This window comes from Papaver somniferum, chromosome 8 (assembly GCF_003573695.1).
Source record: "Papaver somniferum cultivar HN1 chromosome 8, ASM357369v1, whole genome shotgun sequence".
NCBI lineage: Eukaryota > Viridiplantae > Streptophyta > Magnoliopsida > Ranunculales > Papaveraceae > Papaver > Papaver somniferum.
The window spans coordinates 153,678,966-153,697,456 of NC_039365.1; the positions used below are offsets into that span (position 1 = coordinate 153,678,966).

An 18,491-nucleotide genomic window follows, 5' to 3' on the forward strand; every position below is an offset into this window, starting at 1 on the left:
ATCGGGAGAGTGTTGGAGCCTTCAATACCCGAAGAGGTAGAAGTATAGGTACAAGCAACCACCACTATGGCATATAAATATGAAGAAGGATATTGTAGAAAACCTATCCATCAATTTCTTGAATCGGGAATATTACCACAAGGGAGACCTCAGATCAACAAGATCAAAAGCAAAGCAGTAGGCTATCAGCTCCAGGAAGGCATATTGTACAAGTGATCATATTTGGGTCCACTCCTAAGATGCCTGAGCAAGAAGGAGGGACATACGATCCTAAATGAGCTACATTATGATGGGGTAGGCAATCATATCTCTGGAAGAAGTTTATCGGCAAGATCCAAGACAATGGGATACTTTTGGCCCTACATGAATGAAGATGCGAAACACGTGGCCAAAATATGTGATGAATGTCAAAAGTTTGGAAAAAAGATACATGCTCCGTCAATATCTTTGAACTCAGTAGTAAGTCCTCGGCCCTTTGCTAAATGAGGCATAGACACCGTGGGACCTTTACATGTTGGGTCGGGGAAGAGAAAGTATTTATTAGTAGCAACCAACTACTTTACTAAATGGGTCGAAGCAGAGGCATTGAGACACATTCGGGATAGGGATGTATTCAGATTTATTTATGAGCATATCATAAGTCATTTCGGGATACCAGCAACTATCATGTCAAACAACGGAAAACAACTACAAGGAAAGAATATCGACCTACTATCCAACACTTATCAAATCAGAAAGAGGAAATCTATACCCATTTACCCCCAAAGCAATGGGAAGGCCGAGCAAACAATCTGAAAAACAAGTTGGATGAAAAGTATGGAGAATGGTGTGAAGAACTACATAATGCCTTATGGGCCTATTGAACAACCTGAAGAGAATCAACGGGCCTTTCACCCTTTATGCTCACATACGGAACCGAGGCAATTCTTCCAACAGAGGCGATGATACCAACAACAAGAACTGAGGCATGGAGACGAAACATATCGGCAGACTTGATCCTAGCCAAGCTCGACGACTTGGATGAAACAAGGGAAATGGCACTGCGAAAAATGGAGAACTACCAAAGGCGACTACAGCGTGAGTACAACAAGAAGGTTCGACTGAGGGAATTCCACCCGGGACAATTGTTTTTAAAGGAACTACCCAAGTACGAGCGAGATAAGAAGGGTGGAAAGTTGGCATCCAGGTGGGGCGGACCATACACTATTGATAGGTGAAATATTTGCATTAGTTAGGTACGCAAATGCTTTGCTTTCTTGATAGTTTTTGTTTCATTATGCTTTGATTTTGTTTGTTTTTGAGTTTCATAGGTGTTTGAGGCTATCTTAACCAAAAAGAAGTGGAACTAGCTCAAACCTGAGGTTTATATGCATCACCTTGAAGAGGACGAAAAGAGGAAGGCAACGGCGAAAGAATGAGGTCATTCCGACCTCGTATGAAGAAGTTAGAAGCGGTTGAAGCAAGTTAAAGTTGTCGCAAAAGTCAGACATCACAGAACTGTTAAAGGCAGGCGGCACAATTACTAAGGGCAACCACGAAGCAAAAATGAACTAGTAGTCTCCGTAGAGCGACAGTGGAATGAGGATTGCTAAAGGCACCAGAAGTTTGTTATGGGGTACTGCCATATCTTCTTCATCATGTCTTTACGTGAATGGCAGTGATAGATATTGGTGATTGACAATGGTGATCGGAGATGATCTTATAGTCCCCTTTCTTGATGGAAGACAGGGAAAACCATGGCAGTGTTGATGCTGGTGATGGAGCTCGAACATAACAGATAAGGAGGAGTTGTTTCTGATAATGGCCGTGATGGAAATGCTGTGTTACCATGATCGATGGAATGGATGCTGTGAACTTGTGCTGATGCTGTGGTAGGACTGAAAGTGCTCGGTGATGGGAGTTGAACAGTGGTGATACAATGACTGGGAAGAGAGCTATGGTCACTGTTGGTGGATGAAGATTAAAGTTTTACGGAGATGCTCGAGATAGAACCTGTATCAGTGGTGATGATAGAGAAGGTGACGCTGTGTAAGCTGTAGAGAAAAGCTCGAGCTGATAATTGTTTACTGAGATCAGCAGGGAGGAATTTACAGAGATGGTCACGGAGTTGATCAGTGACCGGAAAATATGAAGGCAGTGTGGTGTTGAGCTTTGGTTGCTGCTGTTGGCAGTGATAGAGAAGATCTGAAAATGGTATAGACTGAGCAGCAAAAGATGGACTGTGCTGGTGGTCTGTTGATCACGATGGTGTAGTGTGATGGAGTTTGGAGTTTGAGAAGATATGAGAAAGTTGAGACGAGATGGAGATGTTGCTGACGTTTGATCGGTGTTGAGCTAATGGTGATAGAACTCGAGAGCGGTGGATTTGAGTTTGCTGGATTGATGGAAATGATTGAGACTCGAGCATGTGTTTGTTGTGATATCGTACTCGATATGGAAGTTGTGGTAGTGACTCAGGCGAGTTTTCACGGAGAGCCTGGCATCCGTGGATGGCTGGGGTCGAGAATGATAGTCAGGGGGAAAATATTTTTACTGAGTGATATATGTCCGTGAGTTTCCGAGGAAGAAAAGTGGAATTTCCGTAACTTTGAAAAATCACGGTGTCCTATCTGTCCGTGAATCTGACGGGAGAAAATCAAAATCCAGGGAAAAATAAAACTCGCGTTGAGATGACTGTCCGTGAATGAAGAATGAAGATACGCAGTCAGTTTTGGCAAACTGACAAGCCAAGAACGGATCTGGGCTGGACTTTATACATAGGCCCATTGGCTATTTCAGAAAATTTTACTCACGAGTAGCATTGGAGCGTGACCTCAGGTCGAGTACGGAGGGGATATCTTTAGTACCTATACATAGGAGAGATTATTATTATCTTTCGGAGGATCTTTTATCATTATTCGTTTTTACACAGAAGAGAAAGGGAGAAGAAAGAGCTAGGGCTTGGAGTTGCGATTGCTCTCACGATTCCTAAGGTTTGGTTATTTGATTTCTTCTTTATTATTTTACATGGGTTTTAAAAAATCCATGATTAACTAAACTCTTCTTATTGGTTAGAGATGTAGTCCTAAGTTGGAAGACATGTTATTCAATTGAAGTATTCATTTTCATTCATTCATAATTTGTTAGTATCGCTTATGTTCTACCGATTATAACTCCATGTATGATTGATTGCTAGTTTGTTTAAGTTGCAAATTAAATGAGCATGCTTTCATATCTATTGCTAAATTAGGGTTTGAGATCCGGAATTGTCGAATAATCCTTGTTAGAAGTAGCATAATATAGTTGTTAACGACGGGATGTTGCCATACAATTATATGTAGAAGCGTAACCTAGGTTAAATCCGTGTTGATCTTGCGTCGGATTGCTTAGAATAACCTCAACTCATAAATGTTAGTGCTTTCATTGGGTTAAACTTGAGTGGCTCTTGCGCCAAGTTATTTAGTGGAAAGGATTCAAAGAGTGGCTCTTCCGCCTTTGATGATAATAGGAGTTTTGCCAGAGTAAGCCTGCGATAGGACGCTCTAGGGTTATTGATATCGATAGAAAATGAATTTTGAGATTGATTCAGTTGATAACATGTTGGAAGATGGAAGATGAAAACTCTAACCAATACTTTTTATCTCTGATATTCGTTTTATTTTATTTGCGTAATTCTTATTTAGTTAAAATCACAAACAAAACCCCCTAGTTTCTATAAGTAATCAAAACAAATTGACAACCCATATCTCCGTGTGGAAAGAATCCGTTCTTATAACTATACTCTTATTTATAATTGTGAAGTGAAAGAACTTAAATTATTTTTGCGTCGGCTGACGACCGACCAAATTTTGGCGCCGCTGCCACAGAGGCATAGCGGATTGTTACTTTGTTTTTGATTTCTTATTTTTAGTTTTTAATTTTGTTTTTGAGAGTCTTGTTTCAGGTACTTGATCTCTGGCTCCCAAACGTTGGGATTACCAAAGGTACAGAATTTCAACTCGCAGAGGAACAGTACTACAAGAACCTCAATCACAACAAGAATAGATGGTTGGCGGAACGAACAACCAAGACACTGGTAACCAGGAAAACCAAGGGAACCAGGGAAATGGCGGTGCTCCACCACCTCCACCTCCCAAGAGGACACTCAAAGATCTTACATCCCCATCGTTTGATCAACAAAAGTTGTGTGTCAACTTGGAAGATTCAATTAAGCTCAAATCTCAGTTGATTCATTGGTTACCAAAGTTCAAAGGGCTTCCAGGAGACGATCCAAATCGTCATTTACTATTGTTTCAACATAGGTTGACAAGTTTGAAGCCAACTGGAACTGATCAAGGAAGAGCTTTACTGACAGCATTTCCATTCTCTTTGATTGATTCTGCAGAAGAATGGTTTTATGGTCTTCCACCTGGAAGTATCACAACATGGAATGAGATGCAGAGAGCGTTTCTTGAAAAGTACTTTCCCGCCTCTAAAGCAGCAATTATTCGTAAAGCAATTAGTGGGATTGAAAAAATTACTGGTGAGACTCTTTACGACTATTGGGAACGGTACAAGAAGTTGCTAGAGAGCTTCCTACATCATCAAATCTCTGAGCAAATCATAGTGCAGTATTTTTATGATGGTTTGCTCCAATCCAAGAGAAATCTTATTGATGCAGCTAGTGGTGGTGCTTTGACAAACAAAACCATTGACGAAGCAACGAAATTGATCGAGAATATGACTGCAAACACGCAGCAATTCAACTCAAGAGGTGTGTCAATGGGTCGAAGGGTTAATGAGGTTACTTCTTCACCACACATAGAACATAGGATTGGTAACATTGAGAAGATGATTCAAAAAATGGCCGCAGTAATCATTCCCTCTTATGAGATAGAAGCTGAACAAGTCAATGCAGTATTCCCGAATCAGCAGAGACAAAGGTATGATCCCTATTTCCAGGATGAAGAGATCACCCCAATTTCAGCTATGCGAATACGCAAGCAGCATCTCCAGGGACGGTTTTTAATCGCCCTAGTGGTTTCCAACAACAACCACAACCAGCGCAGAACTCAAAATCATCAGAGATGCTTGCTACGATGAAGAATCTAACCACAATGGTGCAAAAAAATCAGCAAACGACTGATGGTGCAATCAAGGAGTTGCAGACACAAATGAGCACCATGGCAGGTATATTGAACCTTTTGGAGACGCAGAATAGTGGGAAACTCCCTTCTCAACTTATTAATCCTAGAGAAACTGTTAATGCTGTGACATTGAGAAGTGGTACACGAACTGTGCAACCAGAAGATGCTGAGAAAAGCAAAGACCCCAAGGGGTCGGTTTTGGAGAAAGAGATTACTGACTCTTCCCAAACCGATGAGGTACCTAAAACAAACTCTAAACCTCTTGTTTCAACTTATGTTCCTCCTTTACCATTTTCTGGCAGGTTTGCTAACAAAAATGTGGAACAAGACAAAGAGATTTCAGATGTACTCAAAAAGATTCATGTGAATATCCCGCTGATAGATGCAATTAGGCAGGTACCTAAGTACGCAAGAGTTTTGAAAGACCTATGCACCAAGAAGAAACGATTAACCGGTAATGAGGTGATGAGTGTGGGGGAAAACGTTTCTGCTATCCTCCAAAAGAAACTCCCACCTAAATGCAAGGATCCAGGTAGTTTCGATATACCTGTTGTGATTGGTAATAAAAGGTTTGGAAAATCTATGCTTGATTTAGGAGCATCAGTTAATGTTATGCCCGCATCTATTTATGAGTCTTTGAATTTGGGTTCTTTGAAAGAAACCCGTATTGTTCTTGAACTAGCTGATCGTTCTAATGTTTACCCTAGAGGTATTATTGAAGATGTGCTTGTGCAGGTGAATCAACTCGTATTTCCATCTGATTTCGTTGTATTGGAAATGGATAGCGGGTCAGATGCATCTATACCGCTGTTATTGGGGAGGCCTTTCACGAAAACGGCAAGAAACGTTATTGATGTTGACAAAGGAACTCTCACTATGTAATTTGATGATGAAAAGATTCGCTTCAATATTTTTGGAGCAATGCGGTATCCTAGCGATGTTCATTCGGATGTTAATGCTAATATCATAGACGCAGGCTAAGGAGTAGCCAAAGAGTCTACAGTCGAGCTAACGACATTAAACTAAGCGCTTAATAGGAGGCAACCCATAGGTTTTGTATCTTAAACCCTTTTACTTTTTGTTTTTATTGTTTTCTTACATATCTTCATCCCCATTTTTAATTTCGTTTAGTCCGGAATCTATTTAGAAGAGAATTACGACGAATACCTTTTCGTCAGAAAAATTCAGACTGCACGTAGTTCAGTCCAGAGACCATAACTGTCGAACGTTTTTCTAAAAACTGTGCCCTTTTGACACTGTTTAGAAAAGACGTAGGTGAACAACTTTTGTGAAATGGTGTTTTTCCAAATTCTTTACCAATTTGTACAGTTTTCGTGTTTAATCTGCTGGTACGTCAGAATTCAGAATTTCAGTTTTGCACATTGAGGACAATGTGAAGTTTAAGTGTGGAGGAGTATTTTGCATATAGAGTTTTTAGCTTTTTTGCCAGATTTTTCAAAATTTGCATAAAACCTCCAACTTTTAGAGATTTTAGAGTCACTAGCATACTTCTAGGTATGTTTACATAGAGATTCTGACCGACATCACTGAATTTGGAAGTGTTAGGGAACTACATTCGGATTTCTTACGAATTGGAGTGTTAAATAATGGATTTAATCATGTCGCTGATGCAAATGAGGCGTAGGGAGAAATGCATTATTAGAGTTGCTGATCAATCATTAGTGGAGACTACCCATTTTCATATCAACTGAGGCACCAGACCAGATTTTTTTTATAAATGACTAAAGAGATTTCTTTTGAGTGTGTGTCACCGTACGTTAATTCCGGGTAGAATGGTTAGCTACGCAACCTCCCACCAATAGAAGCACTACTTTTGATCTCTTACGTGCTAACTTTGTAAATCATGAGGGTGACGTCTATAGACGAAAACCACCTTCTTGTAGTTTGATTTGCAGTTAGCACCACTCTCTCTCTCGCCAACAACAGGTCCATAGAAACACAACCATCATCAACAAGGGGCGACATCAAAATCTACAAGAAAAGTTGAAGATGTTTGAGGTTTACAAACAACAATACAAGGAAGAGCGCAATTTCATATCCAAGTAAAGCAACATACAACGGGCAGATTTTTATATACATGTTGAAGACTTATTTACAAGAACGGAGACAATAAAAAGATGAGAATTATATCGAAGTTTATGATACAAAGACAATACAATTTGTAAGAATCAAACGGTAAAGTACTTATCCCATGGCCATAACAATTTCATTATTTATTTTATATTCAGTTTGTAGTTTATTTCTCTTGTCAAAAAAAAAAAAAAAAAAAAAAAAGTTCTTTGTATTATTTTGGTTTGTATTTCTTTTTGTATTCGTTTAATAAAGCAATGGCGAAGAAGAAAAACCTATGAAGAAGTTTCAAGCAACAAGGAATTGAAGAGAAAGAGTTACAAATTGTCGAAGTTCTACGAAGTTCAAGAGTTTATCATCAATAGTTGAAGATCGAAGAGCAAGACCAAGAAGATGAAGAAGACGAGCTGAAGACTGTGTTTCTATTGGATGTTGTGAGAGTGGTGTTATCATCATTGCAATCAGATGTGAAAGTGGTAAGTACTCTCATCCTCTATTTTTAATAATAATGGTTGATTTCCTTACTTAGAGATCATCAAAAATATTCTTGTTTTCCACGATTTTGTGGAGTCTCCAGAAATAATTCGGAAGGTTCCTTCCCACCATTCAATGTGTGTAGGATTTTCTCTTCATTCCTACCTACACACATGTGAGACCCATAAGAAAGCCGTCTTATTGAGTGCAATTATTATAAAATCCTTTTAAGTGAGGCAGAAGTCGAGGCGAAATGCTTATTGATCGCTCTCAAACACGGATTCTCTCATTATGGTGTAATTATTTCTCACTCAAGATTTAGGAATGAATATGTTCTTTGGTATTTCTAACTTCTTATTACTAGCATGCAGAAACTCTATGTCCTCATAGCTCTTTGGATGCTTGGGAAGATGGAATGCTTTGAAGTTGGAGTAGGTTTTGTGGGTATACCTCTCGTAAGCCCTCACGAGACTATAACTCGTCCACTAGGGACACCTAGGGGTTTAAAGGATTGTTGCATATGGTAAATGCAACCGTGTCCTCGGCGATAGGGAGTTGTTGTACTTTATTTTTTCTTTGTAGTTTGCTCGAGGACTAGCAAAAGGAAAGTGTGGAGGAATTTGATAGGTGAAATATTTGCATTAGTTAGGTACTCAAATGCTTTGCTTTCTTGATAGTTTTTGTATAATTATGCTTTGATTTTGTTTCTTTTTGAGTTTCTTAGGTGTTTGAAGCTATCTTAACCAAAAGGAAGCGGAACTAGCTCAAAACTGAGATTTCTATGCATCATCTTGAAGAGGACGAAAAGAAGAAGGCGACGACGAAAGAATAAAGTCATTCCGACCTCGTATGAGGAAGTTAGAAGCGGTTGAAGCAAGTTAAAGTTATCGCGAAAGTCAGACAGCACATAACTGTTAAAGGCAGGCGGCACAATTACTAAGGGCAACCACGGAACAAGAAATGAACTGTTAGTCTCGGTAGACTGACAGTGGAATGAGGATTGTTAAAGGCACCAGTAGTTTATTATAGGGTACTGCCATATCTTCTTCATCACGTCTTTACGTGAATGGCAGTGATATATATTGGTGATTGACAATGGTGATCGGAGATGATCTGATAGTCCCCATTCTTGATGGAAGATAGGGAAAACCATGGCAGTGTTGATGCTGGTGATGGAGCTCGAACATAACAGATAAGGAGGAGTTGTTTCTGATAATGACCGTGATGAAAATGCTGTGTTGCCATGATCGATGGAATGGATGATGTGAACTAGTGTTGATGCTGTGGTAGGACTGGAAGTGCTCGGTGATGGGAGTTGAACAATGGTGATACAATGACTGGGAAGAGAGCTATGGTCACTGTTGGTGGATGAAGATTAAAGTTTTGCGGAGATGCTCGAGATAGAACATGTATCAGTGGTGATGATAGAGAAGGTGACGCTGTGTAAGCTGTAGAGAAAATCCCGAGCTGATAATTGTTTACTGAGATCAGCAGGGAGGAATTTACAGAGATGGTCAAGGAGTTGATCAGTGACCGGAAAATATGAAGGCAGTGCGGTGTTGAGCTTTGGTTGCTACTGTTGGTAGTGATGGAGAAGATCTGAAAATGGTATTGACTGAGCAGCAAAAGATGGAGTGCGCTGGTGGTCTGTTGATCACGATGGTGGTAGTGTGATGGAGTTTGGAGTTTGAGAAGATATGAGAAAGTTGAGACGAGATGGAGATGTTGCTGACGTTTGATCGGTGTTGAGCTAATGGTGATAGAACTTGAGAGCGGTGGATTTGAGTTTGCTGGATTGATGGCAATGATTGAGACTCGAGCATGTGTTTGATGTGATATCGTACTCGAGATGGAAGTTGTGGTAGTGACTCAGGCGAGTTTTCACGGAGAGCCTGGCATCCGTGGATGGCTGGGGTCGAGAATGTAAGTTAGGGGAAAAATATTTTCACTGAGTGATGTATGTCCGTGAGTTTCCGAGGAAGAAAAGTGGAATTTCTGTAACTTTGAAAAATCACGGTGTCCTATCTGTCCGTGAATCTGACGGGAGAAAATCAAAATCCAGGGAAAAATAAAACTCGCGTTGAGATGACTGTCCGTGAATGAAGAATGAAGATACGTAGTCAGTTTTGGCAAACTGACAAGCCAAGAACGGATCTGGGCTGGACTTTATACATAGGCCCATTGGCTATTTCAGAAAATGTTACTCACGAGTAGCATTGGAGCGTGACCTCAGGTCGAGTACGGAGGGGATATCTTCAGTACCTATATAGGAGAGATTATTATTATCTTTCCGAGGATCTTTTATCATTATTCGTTTTTACACAGAAGAGAAAGTGAGAAGAAAGAGCTAAATCTTGGAGTTGTGATTGCTCTCACGATCCCTAGGGTTTGGTTATTTGATTTCTTTTTTATTATTTTAGACGGGTTTTAAGAAATCCATGATTAACTAAACTCTTCTTATGGGTTAGAGATGTAGTCCTAAGTTGGAAGACATGTTATTCAATTGAAGTATTCATTTTCATTCATTCATAATTTGTTAGTATCCCTTATGTTTTACCGGTTATAACTCCATGTATGATTGATTGCTAGTTTGTTTAAGTTGCAAATTAAATGAGCATGCTTTCATATCTATTGCTAAACTAGGGCTTGAGATCCGGAATTGTCGAATAATCCTTGTTAGAAGTAGCATAATATAGTTGTTAACGACGGGATGTTTCCATACAATTATATGTAGAAGCGTAACCTAGGTTAAATCCGTGTTGCTCTTGCGCCGGATTGCTTAGAATAACCTCAACTCATAAATATTAGTGCTTTCATTGGGTTAAACTTGAGTAGATCTTGCGCCAAGTTATTTAGTGGAAAGGATTCAAAGAGTGGCTCTTGCACCTTTGATGATAATAAGAGTTTTGGCGGAGTAAGCCTGCGATAGGACCCTATAGGGTTATTGATATCGATAGAAAATGAATGTTGAGATTGATTCAGTTGATAACATGTTGGAAGATGGAAGATGAAAACTCTAACCAGTACTTTTTTTATCTCTGATATTCGTTTTATTTTATTTGCGTTATTCTTATTTAGTTAAAATCACAAACAAAACCCCCCCAATTTCTATAAGTAATCAAAACAAATTGACAACCCATATCTCCCTGTGGAACAAATCTGTTCTTATAACTATACTCTTATTTATAATTGTGAAGTGAAAGAACTTAAATTATTTTTGCGTCGGCTGACGACCGACCAACTATCGTGTCAAAAGTGGGTGAAGGAGCGTATAAAATACTAAAACCTAATGGGACTCCTGAAGAGCGACCGTGGAATGCGCGACACTTGAAGTTGTACCACCCATGAGAGGTGAAAGCACATGCATGATATGATGTTATTCGAACTATATACCATCCATGAGAGAAGACCAAGAGAAATGACTTAAGCGACTAATGGTCATTCGAACTCGGGGCGATGGCAGTGTGCAAGTGTCGAGGTGACTTACACTCGAATGGTCGTTTTGAACTCGGGGGGATGGCATTATGCAAGTGCCGAGGCGACTTACACTCGACGGGATATTCGAACTCGGGGCAGTGGAAGTGTGCAAGTACCAAGGTAGTCTAAGGGTTATGGTGGTTGGAAACCAGTAACCAAAGGTTATCAAGACACGATTCCTTGATAATCGATCATCCTGTGAACATTTCCGAGGATCGCTCCCATGGCAGGTGACCAGACTCACTTGATCCTAGGTATTTGGTTGATAACTGACCTAGGATAACCGGGACATAGAACTTAGGAATGACCTAATACACTTACGATGGTTAGAAATACCAACGATGAGATACCTTGACCGGGACATGACATTGGCCCCGATGACCCTCCATGTTGAGTGTGTTCGACAGAAATGGAATTTATGCTAACATATGTTTGATATAACTGCATGATCATGAAACATGAAGGTTATGAACGACCAGGTTTGACGATCAGAGGCCACAATAAGAAACTGAAATTAACAAGTGAAGGAAACGATGAAATGTCAAAGCGTTCATGCATAGCAACTAGAGTTGATAATGTCGTAAATAACAAGCCTAACAAAGAGGGACCAACTGGTGACTCAACACCCTGAGAAATTTATAAGTTCAAAGGTGTTCAAACAATCCGAAATTTACATCACGAGACAATGGGAAAAATAATGGCGCAACACTATAAAATGAGGAACTAGACTCTAGAAGGAGTCGTACCCGTGCCGACATTCTTTGTGGAAGCCCTGGCCTTCCTTATAGCTACATACTCCTTCACACCCTCCGTGATCTTAGCAGAAAGTTCTTCCTCATGCTTCTTCTTCATCTCCTCCAACAGACGACTCAGGTCGGAGGCAGCATCAACAAGTTTGGTTTGCAAGAGGGATTCACTTTTCTTAAGCCGATAAATCTCCTCCTTTATGCCCTTAACTTTACCTTGTTCAGCTACATAAAAAAAATGGGGGATGTTATAGCTCGATAAAATGATAAATGAAACAACAGGAATAATAAAGACAGAATAGAAGCATGCACAAAGACCTAAGAGTTCGGATAAAACTAATTTTAAAGACTCTTCGGACTTAGAAAGATTGGTTTCAAGCTTGGACATTCTTAATGTCAATTCGGGTTACTGCTGTTCATTGAATTCATTGGAAGGGCAATGTATTTTATTCTCACTCCAAGAGGCTTTCTGACGATCGTGAGCCAATTGCAGACCTGACAACTGAAGCCGAGTCCACTCGAGATCTCGACGGACTTGATCTGACCCATGAAGCTGTTCCTTAAGCTTTTGAACAGACGTCTCAGCTTCATCTTTCAACTGAGAAAGACGCTTACGATCGGAGTGAAGGTCTCTATTCTTAAGACTCAATGAGTTACACTAACCTATTAAGTTATCAATCAACAACCCCCTATCGGCAGCAGCTCTTTGAAGCCGAGATAGCTCGGAGCGGAGATTATATATTTCTTCGGGCACATACTCGAATCTTTGAGAACGAAATAGCTCTGCTCGGAGGCTCTCAATCTCGGCGGCCTGGGTACCGATCTTATCATCTTTGTTATGTATCTTCTGTTGAAGTATAGCAACGTGACCTTTTTCAACGTTCAGTTTCATAGACATACCGTGATACTCGGAAGCAGAGTCTCTTCTATGCTAGATATTTCGGCTAGGAAGACAATGCTAGACTCAGGATATTGGCACTACAACATCAATCAACAATAACAGAGTTCAACAGAATACCTTTAGCTTCGATCAGCTGCCTCTCAAGCTCCCGAACACGTTCCTTCTCTCCTTGGAGTTGAGTCTGAATATCTGCCACATCCTCCAACTCTTTCTGACGAATGGTCGCCTCAAGAAGTATGTGATTCTCGGCCTGGAAATTTATCGGGTCAAAACAAGTTGGGAGGGAAAACAACAAACTACTCAACAGGGGCAGGATGACTTACAACAATGCTAAGGGAATTCTTCATGGCAGGACCATAAAGAGGAACAACCTTCAACATATCAGCAGGAGAAAGAGAATTGAAACGAGAAGATAAGAGGGCCCCAAGCGAATCATAAGCACCACCAGAGAAAGTGAACACAGAGCTCCCTCCGGGACCGTGATTTAGAGGGTTTCTCAGGAAATTCTCCACCAACTCTTCTTCTCGGGGAGATGGTTCATCCCGATCCTTAGAGGGGATCACATGCTCCTCTTCCTCATCCGATCCTCCAGCCTCAAAGTACGAGCCGAAGACATCATCATCAGACATCACCACAACCATATTGGTGTTCGTAATAGAAATTCCTTTGCCAGAAGAGGGTGCTTTAGACGGCGTGGGCAGAGCCACATTCATCCCCGGGCAGTTTTACCACCCTTAGTCCTTTGCCACTAATCTCAGAACGACCACCTACAACTGAAAAAGCGGGGGTCTAAAAACCACACCCAATATTTCTCTTAGCAATATGTATGGACAAACTCAAATATACTTTCAAGAGAATCAACTAGACATTCAGACTCAATCTTAAGAAAAGTATATCAAAGAGTTATATCTCAATTTCTCAATTCAATATGCAATTAAACAAATAGGAATTTACGAGCCCGATTGAATATAAGAAATAACTTGGACGGTATTAAAAACCAATATTCAAGTGTCAATCAATTTAATTAACAACCAATGGTCGGATTCAAAATTGATTGAACTTACGCACAACCTGTGATATTTCAATTATATAAACAAATATAATGTGGAAAAGAAATAACACAGACACCAGAGGTTTTGTTAACGAGGAAACCAAAAATGCAGAAAAACCCCGAGACCTAGTCCATATTTGAACACCACATTGTATTAAGCCGCTACAGCCACTAGCCTACTCCAAGTTAACTTCAGACTGTAATGTAGTTGAGCCCTAACCAATCTCACACAGATCAAGGTACAGTTGCTCTCCTTATGTCTCTGAATCCCAGCATGGCTCTACGCACTTGATTCCCTTAGATGATCTCACCCACAACTAAGAGTTTCTACGACCCAAAGTCGAAGACTTGATAAACCAATCTGTCTCACACAGAAAAGTCTACTGAATAGATAAAATTGTCTCCCATAGAAATACCTGTAAGTTTTGTTCCGTCTTTTGATAAATCAAGATGCATAGGAACCAATTGATAAACCGAACTTATATTCCCGAAGAACAGCCTAATATTATCAATCACCTTACAATAATCTTAATCGTATGGAAACGAAACAAGATATTGCGGAATCACAAACGATGAGACGAAGATGTTTGTGACTATTTTTTATCTTGCCTATCGGAGATTAAATCTCGAGAAAATCTTAGAGAAGATAGTACTCAATATGATAGAAATGGGCAAGATCAGAACACGCAACTACAGAGAAAATAGTTGGGTATGGATTCACAATCCCAATGAAGTCTTCAAGTTGTTAACCTACAGGGTTTTGGAAAAACCTAAGGTTAAAGGAGAATCGACTCTAGGTGTGGGGATTAGGTTTCCCAGTTGCTAGAGTTCTCATTTATATAGTCTTAAAATCAGGGTTTGCAATCAATGTTACCTTGGTAACAAAGCATTCAATATTCATTGTTAGATGAAAACCTGATTAGACTCAAGAATATCTTTCAACTGTTAGATCGAACTTAGTTGCAAAAGATTGCATTCCTTAATATATAAATGTATTAGTTCATGAACAAACCGATTTTAGAACATAACCTACTCAAGTATGCGAACGGGTACGCATACCTAAGTAGCCAGACTTAGTATGGGTTCGACAGTATGAGAACGGGTACGCCTACCTTCCAAACTCAGTTGAATTTCTGGAACTTGAACCTCACGCCAGTACGCATACCGGTATGCATACTAAGTTCCCGGACTTTCATTAACTAACCAGTAAGCATACGGGTATGCATACTATGGTTCCCGGACTTGGAATAACTTGTGACAGTTAGCATACAAGTACGCATACTGTGATATTTCCAATCATGGTTATTTGTTCTAAACTCCCATTTCAACCATTGAAATATTCTTAGAATACGACAATAGCTGTCTCACACAAACTATTAGCTTCAAAGCAATTTTCAAGTGATCGAATGATCAATGCGAAACTTTCCGAGTCTACACCAAATGGATGTGTCACACAAATCATGTAACATGTTGCAAGGCGATTTCACATGATCGTATTTTGACTTTCGTCAAGAAAATAAGATGAACTTGGTTAAAGCGAAAATTTACCAACACATATTTCGAGAAATATGTAAGCAAGTTAAACTCAGCTCGAAATATGTATCACTCCCCCTTAGTCGATACTTCATCTCATATGAAAATCACTCCCCCTTACATAATGATCCATAAACCATATGTATTTGTAGTGTGAACTACACATTAATTCTTCCCCTTTTTGTCAATATAAATTGGCAAAGGTACGAAAACAAGTGGGATCATAATGAAATTCTCATAGAGACTTTTCTTGACTAAAAGAAAGCATATCAACTTTTTTTAGATGCAATCATATAGTCGAAACTAAATGCATTCATCAAGGAGTCTATAAATATATAATAAAACTCCTACAATATTCCACAGCCGCACTTCCCACAAAGATTTGGCAATTAAGCACAAGTTCAATTAAGAACTCTCCCCCATAAAATCTCATTCCCGAAAGAACAACAAGGGCGACCTTACTTTCACAAGAAAATAAGGATTTCTTTGGACATTAACAAATCACATGAAACATGAATTTGCATCCAAAATACTCAATTAAATTAACCACAAGAGAACCCATGAGTAATTTAATCGGAAATGCTCATATAAGATAACTTATGGAGCCGCACAGTACTTACAGAAAGATGTGGATCAGGGAAAGATCAATACTGCGGAATATTCAAAGATTCATTCTATTTTTCATCAATATTTGCATAATGATTGAAAAAGAGGGGGTACAACAACCACACCCAATGTTTCGCTTAGCAATTTTTATGGACTAACTCCAATATACTTTCTAGAGAATCAACTAGACAGTCAGACTCAATCTAGATAAAAGTATATCAAAGATTTAATATCTCGATCTCTCGATTTGATCTATACTCAAACAAATAGAAATATGTGAGTCTTTATCAAATACTAGAGAGATAACTTGGATGGTACCAAAGACCAATATCCAAGTGTTCAATCAATTTAAATCAACAACCAATGGTTGGATATTCTAATTGATTGAACTAACGCACAACCTGTGATATTTCAATTATATAATAAAATATAATGCGGAACAGAAATAACACAGACACCAGAATTTTGTAAACGAGGAAACCGCAAATGCAGAAAAACCCCCGGACCTAGTCCAGATTGAACACACATTGTATTAAGCCACTACAGACACTAGCCTACTACAAACTAACTTAGGTCTGGACTGTAGTTGAACCCCAATCAATCTCACACTGATCCAAGGTACAGTTGCACTCCTTACGTCTCTGATCCCAGCAGGATACTACGCACTTGATTCCCTTAGCTGATCTCACCCACAACTAAGAGTTGCTACGACCCAAAGTCGAATACTTTAATAAACAAATTTGTATCACACAGAAAAGTCTACGGTAATAGATAAATCTGTCTCCCACAGAAATATCTACGAGTTTTGCTCCGTCTTTTGATAAATCAAGGTGAACAGGAACCAATTGATAACCTGGACTTATATTCTCGAAGAACAGCCTAGTATTATCAATCAACTCACAATAATCTTAATTGACGCGACGAAAGAAGATATTATGGAATCACAAACGATGTGACGAAGATGTTTATGACTACTTTTATATTTTGCATGTCGGAGATATCAATATCAAGCCAATCTTTGCGATTGTACTCGTATTATAGAAACAACAAGATCAGATCACACAACTACGAGAAAGTAGTATCGGTCTGGCTTCACAATCCCAATGAAGTCTTTAAGTCGTTAACCTGGTTTTATAGAAGAAACCAAAGGTTAAAGGAGAATCGACTCTAGCTTACACAACTAGTATCACATGTAAGGTGTGGGGAATAAGTTTCCCAGTTGCTAGAGTTCTCCCTTATATAGTCTTTCAAATCATGGTTTGCAATCAATGTTAGCTTGGTAACAAAGCATTCAATATTCACTGTCAGATGAAAACCTGATTAGATTCAAGCTAATATATTTCAACCATTAGTTCGAAAACCTAGCTTGTTACACACAAATAAAATGCACGTTTCTAGGTTTGTGTAACCGTACCCAAACATGTACATTTGTTGGTTCAATAATAGTTAACCAAATGGTTAGCCATATGTGCACTTTCATATCAACCATATTCTTCTTCACCATAACTAGTTCAAATGACTCAAATGAACTAGTTAGAGAGTTTTTCTATTGCAAGGAATCTTATATAACCACACAAGACACAATTGAAGCAAAAACGATTTGATTCACTTGAATCGGTTCATGATCTTTATATCCACGGTTTGCAATTAACATTTCTTAGTTTATATAAACATGAGTTCACAAACAATCGTCTTTAGAAATAACCAACTCAAGTTCGCGGACTTAAGTTCCCGGAAGGAGTTCTTGTTAGAGCATTGCTTGGTCGAACTCGCATGCGTTGCTATCTCAAGCATGTTTGTCAATGTTAGTGATCAAAACTATAATTCTTGATTTCTAGTCTATTATAGCTAAGTCTCGGAGTAGGATAGAAAGTGTAGTTGATCTCAAGGACTTCATGGCGATTCATCATACAAGTAGAAGAACTACTCAAGGAACCGGTGGAACTTCTTGACAAAAAGGTATGTGAAGACTTGAACTTATCTATCACTCAAAAGTCTATCTACTCTATCTCCTACTCTTTGAGACAAGAAGTCGTATGCTATATATATAGACTTGGATTATACACATTTGGTATTTCGAGCCGAGTATACCTCGCCTATCTATATCTCAAAATATGTGTTGGTAAGCTTTTCGCTACGATCAAGTTTATCTTTACCATGTGACGAAAGTCATGATATGTTTCAATCATCTTGAAAATTGCTTTGACGAGAACTGGTGTAACAACTATATAACATCCTCTAAAAATGTTTCAATAATTGAAATGAGAGTTTAGATTACAAAACCAATGGTGTACATATGCATTGTTGTGGAAACACATTTATGTATAAGTCTTATTCCATGAACCAAAGTTTGCGAACTTTATTGATCAAGAGAACCGGAAGAATGGCGTGAGCCAAGTCCGCGAACTCAGTCCGTGAACTACCGAAGTTCTCAAACCCGAGAATTTCTGCTGGAGTTGACAAACTACTTGCGTGAAGCTAAGTCCGCGAACTGGCGAAGTTCTCAT

General features: G+C 39.3%; 1 protein-coding gene across 1 annotated transcript; it reads left to right on the forward strand.

Moving 5' to 3' along the window:
• Window positions 1–4,023: 4,023 nt before the first annotated feature.
• Window positions 4,024–5,987, forward strand: LOC113306243. The gene is made up of 2 exons (XM_026555201.1): window positions 4,024–4,901; window positions 4,946–5,987. The coding sequence occupies exons 1-2, from the start codon at window positions 4,024–4,026 to the stop codon at window positions 5,985–5,987; spliced, it is 1,920 nt and encodes a 639-aa protein (XP_026410986.1).
• Window positions 5,988–18,491: the final 12,504 nt, after the last annotated feature.